Genomic DNA, 21,954 nt, shown 5'->3' on the forward strand with positions numbered 1-21,954 from the left:
TGGCAGAATGCAGCTTTTCCACTCAGTATCAATAATAGTGTGCTTGATGTTTCATTAGTTGCAGACAGGATTATTTTTTCCCCAAGGAAAGAAAAACATGTTCCATTGAATCTGTAGACTGCACATGGTGGATATTGGGTGAGTGGCTATGGAAGATGCATGAGGCATGGGGTGTGGATGGAATGGAGCAAAGGTGTGAGGGGTCAGGTTTAGAAAGATTTAAGCAATGTTAGGAGTTGTGCTGCTATTGTTGAGGACCAAGTTGAGCCTTCCCACCATCTCAGAGAGTCCACAAAATCCCAATAGTGCAGAAGGAGGCCATTTGGCCCAGTGAGTTTGCACTGACCCACAACAGTTGGAAGTGCAGTTTGTAAGTTGCAACTTCACTGGATTCGCAAAACATTCCTCCCCCCCCCCCCCCCCCCCCCCCCCCCCCCAACCCGGAAAAGGAAATATATGTGTGCCTGTATGTGTGCTCACCAAAACTGCACCCTGTACTTCAGGTATGGTCTCAATAAAGCCTTGCACAATTACAGGGAGACTTCCTTATCTTGCATTCCAATCCCTTTGCAATAAAAGCCAACATGCCTTTTGCCTTCCGAAAGTGCTAACTATATCCGTATGCTGACTTTCGCTGTCCCATTACAAGTACACCCAAGTCCCTCTGGGCATCAACATTTACAATACTTTTAAAAATATACTGGCTTTCTATTTTTCTTAGTAAAGTAAATAACCTCACTCTTACCATTACAATACTCCATCTGCCACCTTGTTGCCCACTCACTTAGCTTGCATATCTCTCTTTGCAGCCTCTGTGCTCGTCGCGGCTCATATACCTACCTAGCTTTGTATTGTCAGAAAGATTGGGAACATAACTCATGGGACCTTCATCAAAGCCGTTAACACAGATTGTTTAGATAACTGAGCCCCAAGTATTAATCCTTGCAGAACTAATTATAGCCTGCCTCAAAGTGCCCTGTCCATCGCTGCTGTCTGTTTTCTATCAGTTAACCAATCTTTCATCCATGCTAATATATTACCTCCAACTCCATGAACTCAATGAAGATTCACCAGATTTGTTCCAGGAATAGCAGGATTGTCTTCGGAAGAGAGAGTGGGCAAAATGAGCCTGTATTCGCTTGAGTTTTGAAGAATGAGAGGTAATCTCATTGAAACCTAGTTGCAGGTAAGATGTTTCTCTTGTTTGGGGAGTCTAGAATCAGGGGGCACAATTTTAAAATAAGACCGATGCCACTTTGGACCAAGATGAGGAGACATTTCTTCACACAGAGGGTTGTGAATCTTTGGAATTCTCTACCCCAGAGGGCTGTGGAAGTTCCCTTGTTGAGTGTGTTTAAGGTAGAGATTGATAGATTTCTAATGAACAGTAACTTAAAGGGTTATGGGGATAGTGGGTGTAAAAGGCATTGAAGTGTCCGAGCAGCCACGATCATATTGAATGGTAGAGCAGGCTTGACGGGTTGAATGGCCTACTCCAGTTCCTATGTATTAACATTTTTATGTAGCACCTTGTCAAACAGCTTTTGGAAATCCAAGTATACTACATTTACTGGCTCTCTTTTATCTCTCCTTCTATTTACATCCTCAAAAAAAATCTAATAAATCTGTCAGACACAATTTCCTTTTCAGAGATCCATTTTGACTAAGGTCATCCTAAGTGGATTATTAAAGCTTTATTAATAATAGTTTCTCATATTTTCATGATGACTGGTATTGGGCTAACTGGTTTGCAGTGCCCTATTTTTTGTCTCCCTCCTTTCTTGAATAGCTGTGTTACATTTGCTAACTTGCAACCCATTCTATAATCTCGGGATTTTTTTCAAAACTCAGAACCAGCGTATCCATTATCTCTGCAGCACATTTCTTTTAAACCCCAGGTTGTTGATATCAAATTGGATTGATTTATTGGCTTAGTCCCTTAAGTTTCTCTAATACATTTTTTTCACTGACATCAGTTATCTTAAATTCGTAATTCCAACTGATCTTTGGCTAACCTTCTTGTACTGATATATAATGTGTATTGTATTGTGAATTCAGATACAAAATATTTGTCCAATGTCTCTGCCATTTCCTCAATCCCCATGATAATTTCTTCCTTCTTTGCCCGAAAGGGACCAATGTTTGCTTTAACCAGTTTCCTCCATTTTATATATTTGTAAAAGCTCTTATAATCCAAACTCTGAATGGGGGGGGGGGGGGGGGGGAGGCATGCACAATGGATTGCCAATTAATCACTGACACCTGTTTTACAATATTGCAGGGTCAAGATCTATCCCATTGTGTATCATAATCTTATCATATTATGTGTTATGTGCTTATGGTGTTATACATTTTATCTTTAGTGGTAAATATAGTGGATATGTAGATAATCTATGTGTCTTTGAAATCCTTATGTAAGAGATATGGTTGGTTTACTTTCTGGAGAATTGGATTTTTTGGAAGGTAGTGAATTTTGTTTTATTTTAAATAGTTAGCTTCAGTGAATTTGACAGTAATGTTAAATAACCTGATCCATGCACTACGCATATTTAACATGAACCAGATGCAAACCTTTCAAAGATGTAGATTGATTAAGAACATGTCATAAACCATCTGTTCTCAGACAAAAGAGAAAGAACACTAAAATACCTGAAGTTCATTCTTAACCTCTTTATTTTTTATCCATATCTTGCCCTGGTTTTGTGGATCAATCAGCAAGGGGTATCGAGCTGCTTTGGTAACGATGATTCCATTCTGAATGGACAACTCATCATTTGGTAAACCTTGTAAGTTCCATTCACCAATTGTGGGGATGTCAATGAGCATTTCTGTAAGGTTCAAGTTGCTGGCAAAGGGAATCTTACGAGTTTTCATTTCTTTCTCCCAATCTCTCAGCAGCAAATTACGGAACTCTTGATTAAAAGGCCCAGAATATGACAAAAAGGCCGTGGCTAACAATACATCACCTGGAACAGAAAACCAAAAACAGAAAAGCATTAGCAGCCTAGACTTTTTGCTTAATGTCTCAAACTGCATTAATAGCTTCAGAATTCTTTTGCATTTTTGAGAGAAGGAAAGCAACAGATTATGTGAATGTGGAGGGAACTGCGGTTATAGGAGACAACAAAAGATCAGCACTAAAGAGAAAAAAGGGACTTGCATTCAAAGACCATCTTTCATTATTTCAGGATGTTCCAAAGTGGTTTACAGCCAATGAAGTACTTTTGAAGCGGAGTAACTATTGAAATACAGAAAATGCACAAACAACTTGTACAAAGGAAGGATAATTTGGTTTTTTGAGTGACGTTAATTAAGAGGTAAATATTGGCCAGGACTCCAGGGATGACTCCCATGTTCTTCTTTGAAATAGAGTCACAGAATCTTTTACATTCACCTGACGGCAGAGACACTTCAGTTTAATGTCTCTTCTGATAAAAGAGAGACAACAATCCAGGCAAATAGAATCTGCTAGATACGTTCTGACAGTGATAACATTAATCCAAACTCTGTTCTTAAAAACCTTGAGGGATAGTTTCTTCGATGGTGCACCTTGTGAATGTAACTTTCAATGCAATCAAGAGGAAATGAGCAATGAATTAACGTCACTGCTCCAGAATATCTTGAACTGCCCCATCCTGACCGAAGATCCAGCCGCCAAATTAAAGCGTCATTCAAACACACATAGTCCACTCTCTCCAGCCCGGCTGTCTCCAGGAGAGCTTTAGAGATATCCGCCAACCAGAACAAGGTAGCTGCGCCCCGCATCTCGCACAATGCACTCCAGGTCTTGATCAGATGAGTAGGGATGTGCTTTATCCCAGGGACAGCTCCAAGAAGCACAACAAACTCACCTCTCCAGCCTGGGAGGGCAAAGCAGAGCTGCACAGCTGGCCACCGCACCCTTAACTCCATCAAGTACAGAAATGTGTCATAACCCCCAAGAGGACCATTGCCGATCTCCCTGTGGGACTCGTGGAGTACGCACTTGCCAGGTAGGGGGCGGAGGTCACCCAGCTGGAGCTCGCCATACTTACATGTAAAGCCAGTCCATGCAGCGCTCGGAGCTGTCGGTTGTCCCAACAGGAACTGGATTGCGAAAGAGTTTCTGCTGTGGGCAGGGTACATAATTCAATAAATCCTTGTTCCGCTACCGCTGGCTTCCTCAAATTACTAAACTGGCGAGGAGGACAAAGGAAACACCGGACCCTCTTTTGGAACCGTTCAGCCATCCTGGAAAATTACTATCCCGGAACATGGGGACATAAAAGTTCAAGATGCACTGTTGGGTAAGCTGGAAGTCTTCAATGCAGGCCTGAAAGACTGCAGCCAGTATATTGAACTCATAAAACATAGAACATACAGTGCACAAGGAGGCCATTTGGCCCATCGAGTCAGCACCGACCCACTTAAGCCCTCACTTCCACCCTATCCCCATAACCCAATAACCCCATCTAACCTTTTTTGGACACTAAGGGCAATTTATCATGGCCAATCCACCTAACCTGCACGTCTTTGGACTGTGGGAGGAAACCGGAGCACCCGGAGGAAACCCATGCACCACGGGGAGAACGTGCAGACTCCACACAGACTGTGACTGTGGAAGGGAAATTAATGAGTTGCCAACTTGGAAGCATGCTGGGAAATGCTTGACTATATAGTTTAACACTGCTTTAGAACAAAAATAAGTAGGTCAGGTAACATAAACAAAGTACTGCTTAATATGTTGGTCTCGGCCTTATTATGATAACACATTGTCCTCCGAAAGATAACAAAATGTATACTCGAGTTGTTTTTAGCCAAGGGCAATTACATACGTATTACGTTTTTCATCTTATGTACTTTCCAAGGTCTATTTAATATAAACATGGCTGTTTACTTCAAGCTGTTATTTCAGACGATAAAGATATGCTTTCCTCAATCAAATCTCAAGAGTGCGGTGGGCTGGCTATGCAGCCAGAACGCTCTCACTCCGCAAATATATTTGTGTAAATAAATTTCCTTAAATCGAACCTCGAAGAATTTGTCTTTATTATAATTTCCACGACAGTGACTCAGCAGGTAATCAAACCTGGGTTCCTGGCGCTGTGAAGTCAGAGTGCTAATCACTTGTGCTACTATGTTGCCCACTGAGGTACTTCTTTCAGCCTAATGGTATATTGGGGGACGACTGCCAGAAAGTCATCCTGTGGGGGCCCAACTTTTGGAATTATAAAGTATCTCACTTACCCTGCCGCACCAGACTCCAAATCATTTGATGAGCTGGTTGCATTGGTAGCTGAACATTATGATTCTAAACTTTCTGTTATCATGCAGCGGTATAGATTTAATTCAACAATGTAAACTCCAGGTGAATCAGTCACTGACTTCTCGTGCCGCCTTAGGTGACTGGCAGAGCATTGCTAGTTCGGGCTGTCCCTCTCCGAAATGTTAAGGGATAGGCTGGTTTGTGGGATAAACAACATGGCCACTCAGAGGAAGCTGTTGGCAGAGCCGACCATAGATTTAAAACAGGTTATTGAGCGTTCACTGTCCCATGAGTAAAGAGAGAAATGGGTGCAGGAGCTGCCTAGGTTATGGACTATGAGGTCCATATTTGACCTGCCTTCCGTCTTGAACTCTCACTGCATCACGGAACAATGCGAGTCAGGCCAGATCACCTCGCAAAGGGCAACCCCAGAGGCAATTCTGCAGCTGGGCCAAGCACTCAGGAGCCAACGCTGACTTGTAGGATCCCTCCTTGAAGGCGAGGGGGAGAGCTGGCCACCTGTCCAAATGTGTGGTTGGAAGGCACGTGACGCCCAGAGCCACCAACATTGTACCCAATACTCCAGGTGTGGCCTCACCAAGACCCGAGTAACTTCAGTAAGACATCCTTACTTCTGAATTCCAATCCTCTTGCAATGAAGGCCAACATACCATTTGCCTTCCTAATTACTTGCTGTACCTGCCTCTCCACTTTTCGGGACATCTAGATCCCTTTGTACATCCACACTTCCCAATATATCACCATTTAAATAATACTCTTCCTTTCTTTTTTCCACAGCAAAGTATATGACTTCACATTTATCCATATTGTACTGCATCTGCCAGACATTTGCTCCCGCTCCCGGGGAGGGTACAGACTATAAAAATGACGGGTCGCCCGAGATTTCTGTTCATATTCTAGTGTCTCCCTATTTTTATTCCAAAAGGCTTTTTTAAGAGAGTCAATGCGGTGGTCTCTGGGTTTGTGTGGGCGAGTAAAACCATGCGGGTAAAGAAGGTGCTGCTGGAGCGGGGCTGACGGGGGTGCTGGCCCTACCGAATTTTAGGAACTAATATTGGGCGGCAAATATAGCAATGATCAGCAAGTGGGTAGTGGGGGAGGTGTTGGTGTGGGAGCGGGATCATGTAAGGGCACAAGTTTGGGGCCACTGGTAACGGCACCTCTGCCGTTCTCGCCGGCTCGGTACTCTACAAGCTCGGTGGTGGTGGCGGCTTTGAGTGTGTGGGAACAGTGGCGGAAGCACATGGGAGTGGAGGGAGCGTCGCTATGGGCTCCAATTTGTGATAACCACCGGTTTGTGAAGGGGAGGCTAGATGGGGAGTTTCGGAGGTGGCAGCAAGCTGGGATTGAGTGGTTAGGGGACCTGTTGATTGACGGCAGCTTTCCCGTGCTAGGAGGACTTGGAGGAGGAGTTTGAGCTGCCAGGTGGGAATGGGTTCCGTTATCTGCAGATTAGGGACTTTGTGCGAAGGCAGGTTTTGACCTTTCCGCTTCTACTGCTGCAGAGGATACAGGACAAGGTCATTTCTAAAATAGGAGTCAGGGAGGGGAACGTCTCGGAAATTTATAAAGAGCTTATGGAGTGGGAGGGAATCCAGATCTGGGAGGTAAAGCGGAAATGGGAGGAAGAGTTGGGGAACGAATTAGAGGTGGGATTGTGGGAGGATGCCTTGAGTAGGGTTAACGTGTCTTTGTTGTGTGCCAGGCTCAGCCTGATACAATTTAAGGTGGTCCACTGGGCACATATGCCTGTCACCCATATGAGAAAGATTCTTTGAAGGGGTGGAGGATAGATTTGGATCCACAAATCATGTCCACATGTTTTGGGCATGTCCGAAGCTTAGGGGATTTTGGCAGAGATTTTCCACTGTCATGTCCACGGTATTAAAGACTAGGGTGGTGCCGAGTCCAGGGGTGGCGATGTTTGGAGTGTCGGAAGACCCGGGAGTCCAGGGGGCGAGAGAGGTTGACGTTTTAGCCTTTGCTTCCTTGGTAGCTTGGAAACGGCCCCTGAAATTGGGGGTATAGGTTAGTGACATGGCTGGGTTTCTCAGGCTGGAGAAGATCATGTTCGCTCTGAGAGGATCAACGTTAGGGTTCGCCTGGAGGTGGAGACCGTTTATCGACTTCTTTGAAGAAAATTAAGCTATAAGGGGGGTGGGGAGATAGGGAGGGAGGGGGCTTAGAGGGAGATAGTTGAGGTGGGATCAGTGAGTGGAGGAGGAGGACTGGGGAACTGTGTGTGTAAGCTTGGTTGTTGGTTGGGGGGGGGGGGGGGTGTTATTTACTGTGTTATGTTTGTTTTTGAAATTGCTGTTAAAAATTACAAATGCCGTAACAAAATGTATTGCAAAAAAAAAAAAAAATGAGCAAAAACAGAGAAGCTCACAATCTTGAACCAAAAGCAACTGTAATGGTCTCCAGTGGTTTTTGCCTACTAACCTTGTTGCTGATGCAGCCATGTATCTGACGCACTAACAGATCCATCAAAGTGATCAAGATGCCATTGCTGAGGTTTAACATCTGAATCCCACAGTCTCCCCTCTATCTGCATTATTCTCTCCCCCCTCCCCTCCTGTGTACCCTTGTCCTTCCTGCTTGGGTCACTGTCTGTGCAGAGTCTACACGTTCTCCACGTGACTGCGTGGGTTTCCTTCAGATGCTCCGGTTTCCTCCCACAAGTACCAAAAGACGTGCTTGTTAGGTGAATTGGACATTCTAAATTCTCCCTCAGTGTACCCGAACAGGTGCTGGAATGTTGACCAGGGGCCTTTCACAGTAACTTCATTGCAGTGCTAATGTAAGCCTACCTGTGACACCAATAAAGGTTATTATTATTCAGGAATATGGAAGCAATCACCAGGATCAGACAAACTCCAGCAGTGTGGTATTCCACTGGCATCATAATCTGACTGGCACATCTGTGTGGCACATAGGCTATGGCTATGAATGTTGCACTGACTTTGAGGTCTGACCATTGCACGCCATTCTTTTTCAAACGTGATTCAGACCGGCGCAACGTCCTGCTGGTATGATGCAAGATTGGAAGGCGTTACATAATTCCGTTGAAAAGAATGTTTAAAATGAGCATTCATGAGATGGTAACGTATGCAAATTGAATTCATGTCACGACTCAGTGAGATACCCAACCCATCATCGGAAGAATTGCAAATTGTTTTGGCACTGGCAGGAATCCACCTGCCGCAAGACCCGCACTGGGCAGAATGGGAAAATTATGCCCATGGAATCTCATTTTTGTTTCCAAGACACTTCAGACGTTCACACTTGATTTACATTCCAGTGCAAAGCCAAATAGGTACTGAATCTGCAGTGAGAGAGCAGCATTAAACCTCCAGTATACTGACCTTGAATTTTATCTGAAACTCATTTAACAGTTCATTAAAAATAAAAGCTGTTGCATATTGATTATAGAACGCTACTGATTGCAGAATTTCCAATACTGATTTATCTTTCAGAACATCAATTATCCAGACTGCGCTCAATTTCACGATTCCAGTCAGATTTAGAATTTAAAAAAATAAAATACTGTGATTTAGAGTATTTCTTTTTTAAGATATTCTGAATGTAGATTCAACCATTATGTTTTTTTGACATGCTGTGCAATAATGCAGTGGAAGGACTGAAGCACTGGGCTCCTGAATGTCATATCTCTATTTTTGAAAGGGCAGAAAGCACAAGATGCACCAGTACAAAACATATTTCAGCTATAAGTGGAGGTAGTTCTTACCCACAAGACGTTTGGTCTGCGCTGAGAATTCCTTACTCTGTTTGGTCCATCGTTCCTTTTCACCAGCCAGCCCACTGATCAGAGTGGAAGCGGTCTGCATTTTGTGTCGGCAGCGTCCGGCATCCTCCAATAATGCCTAAGAAGAAGAGACATAGGATGTCAGCTCCGTAACATTAGTCTCCTGAAAATAAATCTTTAGGTATTTATTAAGTAGAGTCCGTATCAGAAGCAAATGTTCAGAGCACATCTGAAATTGTGCGTTGGATCTCATTGGGAACATCCCTCCTGCATCTACCCTGTCCAGTCCTGTTAGAATTTTATAGGTTCCTAAAAGATCCCCTCTCATTCTTCTGAACTCCAGCAAATACAATCCTAACTAATTCAATCTCTCCTTGTGCGTCAGTCCATCAGTCTGGTAAACCTTCGCTGCACTCTCTCTATAGCTAGAACATCCTTCTTCAGATAAGGAGACCAAAACTGCACACAATATTCCAGGTGTGGCCTCACCAAGGCCCTGTATAATTGCAGCAAGACATCCCTGCTCCTGCATTCGAATCCTCTCACAATGAAGGCTAACATACCATTTGCCCTCTTTACTGCCTGCTGAACCTGTATCCAGGTCTCGCTGCAGGTTCCCCTTGCCTACGTTATGGCCATTCAGATAATAGTCTACCTTCTTGTTGTTGCCATCAAAGTGGATAACCTCGCATTTATCCAAATTAAACTGCATCTGCTATTCATTTGCCACTCATTCAATTTGTTCAAATCACACTGAAGGATCTCCAAATCCTCCTCACAGCTCACCCTCCCACCCAATTTGATGTCATCTGCAAATTTGGAGATATGAAATATTGTTCCCTCATCTAAATCATTAATATATATTGTGAATAGCTGGGGTCTTAGGACCTATCCCTGCGGTTACCCGACTAGTCACTGCCTGCCAATTGGAAAAAGACCCGTTAATTCCTACTCTTGTTTCTGGCTGCCAATCAGTTTTCTATCCATCTTAATACGCAACACCCAATCCCATGTGCTTTAATGTTACACGGTAATCTTTTATGCGGGACTTTGTCAAAAGCCTTCTGAAAGTCTAAATACACCACATCCACTGGCTCCCCTTCATCAATTCTACTAGTTACATCCTCGAAGAATTCCAGTTGATTTGTCAAGCATGATTTCCCTTCATAAATCCATGCTGACTCGGTCCGATCCTGCCACTGTTTTTAAAGTCATAGGCCGGGATTCTCCAATAACGGGGTTATATCCCAACACCTGCTAGAAAACCGGCGCGAATCACTCTGAACTTTTTTCTAAAACGTCCGGGCTGATTCGTTTTTAAGGGGGCTTGCAGAGCCCCAGCGTGCGCCGCGCAGCTCCTGCTGCCGATAAGGGGCCATGCACTTCCAGCCACGGGTCCGCGCATGCGCTGGGGCCCACGGAACATGTTTACAGTATGGAAGCAGGTCCTTTGGCCCAGCTTGTCCATGCCGCCCAATTTCTATCACAAAGCTAGTCCCACTTGCCCGCATTTGGTCCATATCCCTCTATACCCACCCTGCCCATGTAACTGTCTCACTGTTTTTTTAAAGGAAAGATTTTGTACCCGGCTTTACCACTGCCTCTGGCAGCTAGTTCCAGATGGGCACTATCCTCTGTGTGAAAAAATTTCCCGTCTGGTCTCTTCTGTATCTCTCCCCTCTCACCTGAAACCTATGCCCTCTAGTTCTAAACTCCTCTCCTTGTGCTCTGCTTCACAGCGCCAGGTCCCAGGTTTAATTCCCGCTTGGATCACTGTCTGTTTCCTCCCACAAGTCCCGAAAGACATGCTGTTAGGTGAATTGGATATTCTGAATTCTCGCTCTGTGTACCCGAACAGGTGCCGGAATGTGGCGACTAGGGGATTTTCACAGTAACTTCATTGCAGTGTTAATGTAAGCCTGCTTGTGACAATAATAAAGATTAATTGATTATAATAAAAAAAATTGAAATGTTTTTTATTGAGTTTTCATATTTTATATCCAACAAATTACAAATTATTAGAGAAAAAAAAACGCAAAAATTAACATGTATATTTACAGGTAAGCATCTTCATAATATTAACTGTGGCCGCCCCCTTTAGCCGGCATACATATTTTACATTCCCCAATATGGCCGAGGCACATGTTTATAGGCAATTAATTAGAGTTTGGTTTTGGGCCTTAACTAGCCATCAAACGCCCATAACGAACCCGTAGCCCTCCCCCCCTCCCCCCCGGCTACCTTCTCCCGATTCCCGTCCATTTTCCCCTGATTCGTGGCCACCCGACTATTCTTCCTCTTGTTCGTTGGCCACAAACAGGTCCCGGAACAATTGCATGAATGGCTCCCACGTTCTGTGGAAGCCGTCGTCTGACCCTCGGATGCCGAATTTGATTTTCTCCATTTGGAGAGATTCCGAGAGGTCGGACAGCTAGTCTGCAGCTCTGGGTGGTGCTGCTGACCGCCAGCCAAACAGGATTCTACGGCGGGCGATCAGAGAGGCAAAGGCAAGGGCGTCCGCCCTCCTCCCCAGGAATAGCTCTGGCTGGTCTGAAACCCCGAAGACCGCCACTATCGGGCATGGCTCCTCCCTCACCCCCACCACTTTGGACATAGCCTCAAAGAAGGCTGTCCAGTACTCCACAAGTCTGGGGCAAGACCAGAACATGTGGGCGTGGTTGGCTGGGCCTCTTTGGCACCGTTCACATCTGTCCTCCACCTCCGGGAAGAACCTACTCATACGGTTTCTTGTTAAGTGGGCTCTATGTACCACTTTTAGTTGCGTCAGACTGAGCCTTGCACACGTGGAGGTGGAGTTGACCCTATGCAGTGCTTCGCTCCAGAGTCCCCACCCTATCTCAATCCCCAGGTCGTCCTCCCATTTCATTCTTGTTGCGTCCAGTACAGTGTCGTCCCTTTCTACCAGTCGGTCATACATGTTGCTACAGTTCCCTTTCTCTAGGATACTTGCGTCCAGTAGGTCTTCCAGTAGTGTCTGTCGTGGCGGTTGTGGGTACGTCCTTGTCTCCTTTCCTAGGAAGTTTTTGAGCTGCAGGTACCGTAGCTCGTTCCCCCCGGCTAGCTGAAATTTCTCTGTCAGTTCGTCCAGTGTTGCGATCCTGTCATCCGTGTATAGGTCCTGACTGTCAGTGTCCCCCCATCCTGCCTCCACCTTTTGAAGGTGGCGTCAGTCAGTGCTGGTGTGAACCTATGGTTGCTGCAGATGGGAGCCTTGTCCGACATTTTGGTCAGGCCAAATTGCTGCCGCAGTTGGTTCCAGGATTGGAGGGTGGCTGTCACCACTGGGCTGCTGGAGTGTTTTTTGGGTGGGGATGGGAGTTCTGCCGTGGCGAGGGCCCGGAGGGAGGTCCCCATGCAGGAGGCTTCCTCCGCACGCACCCACTCTGCTTCTGGCTCCTGGATCCATCCCCTTACTCGCTCGGCTGTTGCCGCCCAGTGGTAGAATTGTAGATTCGGGAGGGCTAGCCCTCCCCGGATTTTGTTTTTTGTAGGACCTTCTTTGGGATCCTAGCATTTTTACCCCCCCATACAAACGCCATGATAAGTTTGTCCAGCACTTTGAAAAAGGCCTTGGGGATGTAGATCGGAATGGATCTAAACAGGAAGAGGAACCTGGGCAGTACGTTCATTTTGATCGTCTGGACTCTCCCCGCGAGGGGGAGTGGGAGTTTGTTCCATCTTTGTAGGTCCTTTTTTACTTCTTCAGTCAGGCTGGTGAGGTTCCATTTGTGGATCCCTTTCCAGTCATGGGCTATTTGGATCCCCAGGTAGCGGAATTTGTGTCGGGCTTGTTTGAACGGCAGCCCCTTTAGTGCTGCTGCCCCCCCCCCCCCCCCCCCCCCCCCCCCCCCCCTCCTCGCGGGTGTACTGGGAAGATCTCGCTTTTGCTCATGTTGAGTTTGTAGCCCGAGAAGGCTCCAAACTCTTTCAGGAGCGCGATGATTCCGTCCATGCTGCTTTGTGGGTCCGAGATGTAGAGGAGCAGATCATCTGCATAGAGTGAGACTCTGTGCTCTCTGCCTCCCCTTCGGATCCCCGTACAATTTTTTGCTGCCCTGAGCGCGATTGCTAGCGGTTCGATTGCTCGTGCAAACAACAGCGGGGACAGTGGGCATCCTTGTCTGGTGCCCCTGTGCAGCTGGAAGTATTGGGAGTTGGTATTGTTGGTCCGTACACTCGCCATGGGAGCGTTGTATAGGAGCTTTACCCAAGCGGTGAACCCTGTTCCAAGCCCGAACCGCTCCAGTAACTCTATGAGGTATTTCCAATCGACTCTGTCGGAAGGCCTTTTCTGCGTCCAGGGAGACGATCACCTCTTGTGTTCTCTCCCCGGAGGGGGTCATTATCACGTTCAGCAGGCGCCTGATGTTCGAGGAAAGCTGTCTATCTTTGACGAAGCCCGTCTGGTCCTCTGTGACCACCTCAAGTACAGTCTTCTAGCCTTTTGGCTAGGATTTTGGCCAGTATTTTGGCGTCTGCATTCAGCAGAGATATGGGTCTGTCTGACCCACATTCCGTTGGGTCTTTGTCTTTCTTCGGTATCAGCGAGATTGAGGCCTGTGCTAACGTAGGTGGCAGTGTGCCCCTAGCTAGCGAGTCTGTGAATATCTCCCGCAGGTGCGGGGCCAGCGCTGTCGCAAATTCTTTGTAGAAGTCCGCCGGGAATCCGTCCGGTCCCGGCGCCTTCCCCGTCTGCATGGAGCTGATGCTGTCCATGATCTCTCCCAGTGCTAGTGGTGCTTCCAGGTCCCGTTTTCTGCCCTCTCCCACGACTGGTATGTCCAGTCCATCAAGGAACCGGTTCATCCCAGCCTTCCCCGTTGGGGGCTCTGAGGTGTACAGCTCTTGGTAGAAGGCCTTGAAGGTTTTGTTAATCCTCTCTGGTTCTGTTTCCAACGTGCCTCTGGTACCCCTGATTTGCGCAATTTCTCTGGTGGCTGCCTGCTTTCTCAGCTGGTGTGCCAACAGGCGGCTGGCTTTGTCTCCGTGTTCGTACAGGGTCCCGCGCGTCTGGCGGAGTTGGTGTACTGCTTTCCTGGTGGAGAGCAGGTCAAAGTTCCTTTGTAGTTCGTTTCTCTCCGCCAGGAGCTCTATGGTCGGGGCCTCGGAGTATTAACGGTCTACCTCCAGTATGGAGTCGACCAGCTTCTGCCTGGCTACCCTTTCCTCCCTATCTCTTTGCGCTTTGAAGGCAATGATTTCCCCTCTTAGTACGGCCTTAAGCGCTTCCCATAATGTGGAGGATGAGACCTCCCTGTTTTGGTTGTTCTCCGTGTACTCTGCTATGGCCCGCGCTATCCTTTCGCTGAAGGCCTTGTCAGCTAGTAAGGCACCGTCGAACCTCCATGTGGGGCGCTGGGCCCTTCCCGTCTCTAGCCGCACGTCCATGTAGTGTGGAGCGTGGTCCGATATTACAATTGCGGAGTATTCCACTTTGTCTATCCCTGGAAGCACCGTTTTCCCCACCACAAAGAAGTCAATTCTGGTGTACACGTTGTGTACTGGGGAGAAGAAGGAGAATTCTTTCTCCCCCGGGTGGGCGAACCTCCAGGGGTCCAATGCTCCCATCTGCTCCATAAAGTGACTGAGTTCCCTTGCCATGCTTGAGGTTTTCCCCGTTTTGGGGTTTGATCTGTCCGTCTTTGGATCCTGTACACAGTTGAATCCCTCCCCCATGATTAGTCGATGCGTCGCTATGTCCGGGATTTCTGCCATGGTCTTTTTGATGAAACTCGTGGTGTCCCAGTTGGGCGCGTACACGTTGACTAGAACTACCGGCGCCCCATCCAGGGTCCCGCTGACCATGACATACCGCCCCCCTGGGTCTGTAACCGTCTTTGTCACCCTAAACATTGTCCTCTTGCCGATCAGGATCGCCACCCCCCTGGCCCTTGTCCCATAGCAGGAATGGTAGGTTTGTCCCACCCAGCCCTTTCTTACCCGCAGTTGGTCCTGCTTCCTCAGGTGCGTCTCTTGGAGGAAGACTATGTCGGCCCTCATGTTTCTGAGGTGGGTGAGGACTCTAGATCTCTTCACTGGGCCGTTAAGTCCCCTTACGTTCCAAGTGATTACCCTGGTGGGGGGGCTTCTGCCCCCTCGTTACTGTGGCATTAACCATATTTATCTGGTGGATGCGCCCCTGCCCTCCGGGGTTTCCCTTTGTTAGGGGGCCGTCCAGGATGGCCAATATCACTGCTCTCCCCATGCGGTCGGGTCTCTGCGCTCCGGGGTTTCCCCTTGTCCCGGGGGCACCCGCCATGGTCGTCCACTGTGTGTCCGCCACGCGGGTAGTCCCCTGCACTCTGGGGGCCCCCTTCGCCCACAGACCGTACTGGGTGGGTGCTTGCAGCGGTTCCTTGTTTCGAGCCCTTGGTTGTGGCACTTTGTAGCCCTGTTCCTTTTCTGGCCTCTTTTGTCCCTGCATTTCCCCTCCCTGGTCTCTCGCTCCCTGTGTGCCCCCCGGTCTCTCCCTTTTCCCTCCTCCACTGTATACCCCTCCTTTGCCCCTCTATCCCCTGTTCCTGTCCCCGTTTGCTCTCCCGACTTTGATGGGTGTTCCCCCCCTTCCCTGCCTGGCACCTTCCCCCCTGTTGGGGGTGCGCTGCGGCCCTGCTTTGTTGCGTGCCCCCGGCGCTAGCTTTCCTGCTAGTACGGTGGCTCCCCTCTCGGGAGTTGTTGTCTCGCTTCTCCTCTGCCTGGCCTCTACGGTTTTCTGCCCGCTCTTTACCCCATCCTACCCTGCACCCCTCTCGCCTGCTCTCCCTTCTCCAATACTCTCGTTCCCTCGTGCTGGGGCCTGGCCTCCCACCTGGAGCGGTCCCTTGGGCAGTGGGTTGTTTTTTGTTCTGGGTGCTCCTGCCCGGGGGGGGGCTGGCTTTGCCTCGCCCCTCCCCACCCTCCCCGTCGGCGTGTCGTTGCCCCTTGCCAGGGGCCCCTCGTCCCTACCCCCCCTGGTATTTTTCCAGCCCGTGCTCCTCAACGAACCTATTCGCCTCAGCAGGGGCTGTAAAGAAATATTCCTTGTTTCGGTATGTGACCCAGAGTTTCGCTGGGTACAGCATACCAAAACGCACTCTGTTCCTGTAGAGAGCTGCTTTCGCTCTGTTGAACTCAGCCCGTCTCTTAGTTATGTCTGCTCCAAGATCCTCATAGATTCGGATGGCGTGCCCTTCCCATTTGCAGTCTCTATTTTCCTTGGCCCAGCACAGGATTGTCTCCCTATCCCGGTACCGGTGCAGTTTGGCTATGACTGCTCTCGGTTGTTCCCCTACCTTGGGCTTCGGGCGCAGCGATCGATGTGCTCTGTCCATTTCCGGTGGGGTGGGGAAAGTGTTCCTCCCCACTAAGTTGCCCAGCATCGCAGCCACGCATGCTGTGGGGTTTCTGCCCTCGATCCCCTCTGGCAGGCCCACTATCCTAACATTTTGCCTTCTCGAGCTGTTTTCCTGGTCATCTACCCTGCCCTTCAGGCTCCCCTGTGTTGCGCCCAGTCTCGCCACTTCCCTCTCCAGGGCCGTGACCCGATCGCTCATGTCGGTCGCTGCTTTCTCCAGCTCTTTAATGGTTGCCTCATGGGCTTCCAGTTTCTCCCCTTGGGCATCCACTTTCTCCTCCAATCTGGTCAGAGCCTGCTGCACCCGACATGGCCCTGGTCACTGCTGCCTCTGCGTCTGCTTGCACCTCTGCCTTGATTGCCTGCAGCTGCTCCCTCAGCACCTCGGTAAAGGCTGCCTTCCAATTCCAGCCCCCCTCTAGCCCCAGGGGAGAGGGCACCTGTCTGTCCAGCTCTTTTTGATGCAGCGATACATCCGTTCCGCCGCTTTGTGTGCTGATTCGCTTGCCTGAGCTGGCTTGTCCCTTGTCCCGTCTGCTTCTGGTGCCCCCTCTCCCTTGGTTCCCTTCTGGCGTTTTTTTCTCCCCCTTCCCTTTCATCTTTTCTTCTCCCCTTGTTTTTCTTTCCCCCGCTTTTCCGCACCCTATTTTTATTTTATTTATTTATTTATTATTTTTTTAAAATACTTTTTATTTATTTTTTTTGTCTCTTCCTTTCCCCCCCCTCTCTTCTCTTTACCACTTTATTTTATTTATTTATTTATTAATTATTTTCTTCCCCCCCTCTTTTATGCAACTCCTCTCAGGTGAGCTTACTTTTGATGGGAGTGAGTGTAAAAAGAGAGAAAATAGTACATATACCCCTCCCCCCTCTCTCTTTAACAGTTTTCTTTTGTTTTTTTTAAAAATAAAAGTCCTTTTTTTTTTCTCCCCCCTTCCTTTCTCCTCCCTCACCCAGGAGAGAGAGAGAGGCTTTTACCCAGTCCCTTTGTCCTTGCCTCGTGGTGGTCGCTGCTGGTTGGGGGGGGGGGGGTTGTGCCAGTCCCCGCTGCTCGGTCCCTGCTGCCGCACTTCGCACCCCGCGTCCTCCCGCTGCCGCCGAGCCGCTCCCGCTGCCAAGGATCCTCCGCCGACAGGTTTGTTGGGGGGGGGGGGGGGGGCATCCCTTTCCTTCCCTTCCCTTCCCTGCTCTTTGCCGCTACGGAGAGAAAGGCCCCGACTTCGTTACCTTGCGGGAGCCCCTCTCCGTGCGACCGTTCCGCTTGCCGACCGGAAGTCCACTCCGATTATAATAAATTTTAGAATTTTCCACCACTGACTTCAGGCTTACTGGTCCATAATTCTCTGCTTTCTCCCTTTTTAAATCGTGGAGTTACATTAGCCACCCTCCAATCTGCAGGAACTGTTCTGCAGTTTATAGAATCTTGGACGATGACCACCAATGTATCTATTATTTCTAGAGCCACCTCCTTCAGTACCCTGGGATGTAGGTCATCAAGCCCTGGGGATTTTATCAGCCTGCAATACCTTAAATTTCCCCAACACTATTCCTCTACTGACATTGATCACCTTCAGCTCCTCCCTCTCACTCCACCCTGCATTCCCCAACATTTCTGGTATATTCTTTGTGTCCTCATTTGTGAAGACCGAATCAAAGTATGTATTTCGTTGCTCAGCTATTTCTTTGTCTCTTTTATACATTCCCCTCTTTCTGACTGTAAGGGACCTACATTTGCTTTCACCAATCTTTTTCTCTTCACCTACCTATAGAAACTTGAAATGAAAAATGAAAATGAAAATCGCTTATTGTCACAAGTAGGCTTCAATGAAGGTACTGTGAAAAGCCCCTAGTCGCCACATTCCGGCGCCTGTTCGGGGAGGCTGTTACGGGATTCGAACCATGCTGCTGGCCTGCCTTGGTCTGCTTTCAAAGCCAGCGATTTAGCCCAGTGTGCTAAACAGCCCCGACTTAACCTACCTATAGAAACTTCACCTAATCTATAGAAACTTTTACAGTCAGTTTTTATGTTCCCTGCAATCTTTCATATTCAATTTTCCAATTCTTAATCAATCCATTGGTCACTCTTTGCTGAATTCTAAATAACTCCCAATCCTCAACCACATAGTCTGTGGGGTCCCTACCCTTGGCTCCCTCTGGCAGGCTCACTATCCTAAGGTTTTGGCGCCATGACCATTTCTCCCGGACCTCAATTCTTCCCTTCAGGTTCCCCTCGGTTGCCACCAACCTCGTTATTTCCGCCTCCAGGGCGACGCTTGGTCCGTCGAGGCTTTTTCCATGACCTTGATTGTGTTTCCCTGGGCCTCTAATCTCCTTTCTACTTTGTCCAAGACCATCTGCATGGTGGCCAGCTTTTCTGTGACCGCCACCTTAACCACTGCCTTGATGTCGGGCCTGATTTCATCTTTCAGCTCCTTTAGTTCCTTCATGAGGAACTTTTCCATCCATCCTACGATGAGTAGGAGAGGGAAGCTCGTTTTGCGGGTTGCTGGTCTCCCACTCTCAGGTGTGGCCGGGGACCCCCGCCTCAATGGTCTGCTGATCCGCTCATTCCCTTCTCCTGTCCTTTGCCATTGCTTTTGGCCTCTTTGCGGCATCTGGAGCTCCTGCTACACAGCATCTCTCTTTTTCCGTGTGTTGTAGAGGGTGAGGGGATGTTTTTGCCCGATTTTTGGGGGCTAAGTTTGGTCAAAAGTGCCTATTTTCCAGTTCTTCGGAAGAGAGCCATCTTGCGTGTGTCTGCTCAGCACATCCCTGTCCTCCCTCATCATTAAACCATTACATGTATTTTAAAAACAATAATCAATTCGATGATAATCACTCAATACTCACCTGTTTCTCTGTCATTGCCTTTTCATATGCTGCCTGTACAATGTCCAGTTCTGCTTGTTTGGCATCCAACTCTGCTTGTGCCTTCTGGAGATCTAACATAGCTATAGCCAGACGATTTTCTTGGATTGCTAAATTAGCCTAAAATAAATAGATATATATTTTGAGGTATGATTTCAAATAAGTAATAAATGCTGGATGTTCCTCTTTATAAGAAAATAAATGATTCAACAACATGGCATCATCCAGAGGTATGGGGAGAACTTTTGTTTGTTTGCTGATGCCATCGAATATCCCTCTTCACTCATCACTTGACTTCTTAGTCACCAGCCTGATATCAAATCCTGGATGAGTCACAGTTTCTTACAGCTGAACAGTAGACATCATCTATGGCCTTTGCCACAATCTCTTACAACTGGTTCCACCTCGCTGCCATGTCATATTCTCATGCTCAGCAGGCTATTGCCAATCTTGACATATTGTACAATACTGAGCTGAGCTTTAAACCACACACCCGATCCATTATTTAAATCACTTAGTTCCACCTCTGCAATATCGGCCATCTTCACTCATACATCTGCCCATCTGCTGTTGAGATATACTTCTGCTATTTCCACTATCAACTAATCTAGCTCTTTTCTGATCTCACAATTTCCTCTTCCTATAAACTCCAACGCGTTCCAAGTCTTGTTCTGCAATACACCTTATTTGACTATCACTCCCACGCTCACTGACTGCCACTGAATCCTGTCCTCCATCATGCATTTAAAATTCTTGTTGTCTCTACAACTCTTTCTCCACAAGCTCCTCCAGTCCTGTAATCACTCCCAAGAATTCCACTCTTTTTATTCCAACTCCCAATCCATTCTCATACCTCCTCCTTCCCCAGCCTACCGAACACCTCTGCTCCAACTCTTCACTCCAAAATTAATAAGATTTCAGAACTTTCAGGTCTGTTTTCTGCAACTTTTCCCATGCACCTCTCTATCTTTCCTCCTCTTTCTCCATTTTTATAAAGCTCTTCAAAACCTTACTTTCAGACAGGTCTGCAACCACCCGACTAAGCATTCATTTCCACATCCACTGAAGAGGTGCCTTGGGACTTCTTGTGTTACTGACATCCATAGATAGAGTCATACACAGCATCATAGATCATATAGCACAGAAAAGGCCCTTTGGCCCATTGCATCTGCACCGGTCAAAAACAAACACCTAACCATTCTAATCCCATTTCCCAGCACTTGGCCCTCAGTGCTGGGAAATGTATGCCTGGGATCTCAAGTGCACATCTAAATACTTCTTAAATGTTATGAGGGTCGCTGCTTCCACTATAATAATAATCTTTATTGTCACAAGTAGGCTTACATTGCAATGAAGTTACTGTGAAAAGCACCCAGCCGCCACAGTCCGGCACCTGTTCGGGTACAAAGAGGGAGAATTCAGAATGTCCAAATTACCTAACAGCATGTTTTTCAGGACTAGTGGGAGGAAACCGGAGCATCCGGAGGAAACCTACGCAGACATGGGGAGAACATGCAGACTCCGCGCAGACAGCAGCAAATCCCAAACTCCCACCACCCCCCGGGTAAAAGGTTTTTCTTCACATCCCCTCTAAACCTACTGCCCCTTACCTTAAAGCTACGCCCCCTGGTCAATGACCCCTCCACCAAGGGGAAAAGTTTGTCCCTGTCTACTCTATCTATGCCCCTTATTATTTCATGCATCTCAATCATGTCCCCCCTCAGTCTCCTCTGCTCCAGGGAAAACAATTCAAGGCTATCCAATCTCTCTTCATAACTAACACTTTACAGTCCAGGTAACATCCTACTAAATCTCCTCCGCACCCGTTCCAGTGCTATCACATCACCGCTATCATGTGGATTCCAGAACTGCACACAATACTCTAGCTGCGGCCTAACTAACGTTTTGTACAATTCCCGCCTAACCTCCCTGCTCTTAAACTCTATGCCACAGCTAATAAATATACCATAGGCTTTCTTAACCACTGTATCCACCTGTTCTACTACCTTAAGGGACCGGTGTACATGAGCACCAAGGTACTTCTGATCCTTGGTGCTTCCCAGGGTCCTGCCGGTTATCATGTATTCCTTTGCCTTGTTAGTCCTGCCCAAGTGCATCCAGATTGAATTCCAGATACAAATTGTTTGTATAATTACAGAATTGTTACAGTAAAGAAAGAGGTCTTTTGGCCCATCAGGTCTGCACCAGCCCTCGGAAGAGCTTGCCTACTCTAATAATTTAGATCTACTATGACACATCGGAGGATTATTCAGGCAAAGATATACCATGAGCACTGCAAAATAACAATGATTTCATAGCTAGAGAAGTAATGCTGGCAGATGTGATAAACATTTTCTACTTGTTATCTATGCGATAAAGGGCATACAGATCAAAATGTTGTCGCTCTGTCTTCTCTCCCGTGAAATACTATTGTAGGTGTAGTTTTTTTGGGGTAAACAATCAAATATTATCACCTTAAGATTAAACAACTCAATATACCTTTAGAGGTAAAACTTCCTTGTTAATGGAGAAGAAGGAAGCCATAGCCTTCGTCCATGAGCAGATTCCTGCTACATTGCCACAGACTCTCTTGGCTGTTTCAATATTGTAGTCTGTCATTTCAAAGTAGGGCCGAAGTAAATCAACAACTTCCTCATTAATTGTGTCTTTTGGAAATTGCTAGAAAGATAAAATAGCATG

At 47.4% G+C, this 21,954-nt stretch overlaps 1 protein-coding gene across 1 annotated transcript in view; it reads right to left on the minus strand.

The window, feature by feature from the left end:
• dnah5 (dynein, axonemal, heavy chain 5) overlaps window positions 1–21,954 on the minus strand; it is a 458,053-nt gene that overhangs the window by 94,608 nt on the left and 341,491 nt on the right. The window contains exons 60-63 of the mRNA XM_038797206.1: window positions 21,754–21,933; window positions 19,237–19,374; window positions 9,015–9,150; window positions 2,650–2,966 (exon numbers count right to left, since the gene is read on the minus strand). Of these exons, the coding sequence (XP_038653134.1) occupies window positions 2,650–2,966; window positions 9,015–9,150; window positions 19,237–19,374; window positions 21,754–21,933 (771 nt within the window). The remainder of the gene's footprint in view (window positions 1–2,649; window positions 2,967–9,014; window positions 9,151–19,236; window positions 19,375–21,753; window positions 21,934–21,954) is intronic.

This window comes from Scyliorhinus canicula, chromosome 5, assembly GCF_902713615.1.
Source record: "Scyliorhinus canicula chromosome 5, sScyCan1.1, whole genome shotgun sequence".
NCBI lineage: Eukaryota > Metazoa > Chordata > Chondrichthyes > Carcharhiniformes > Scyliorhinidae > Scyliorhinus > Scyliorhinus canicula.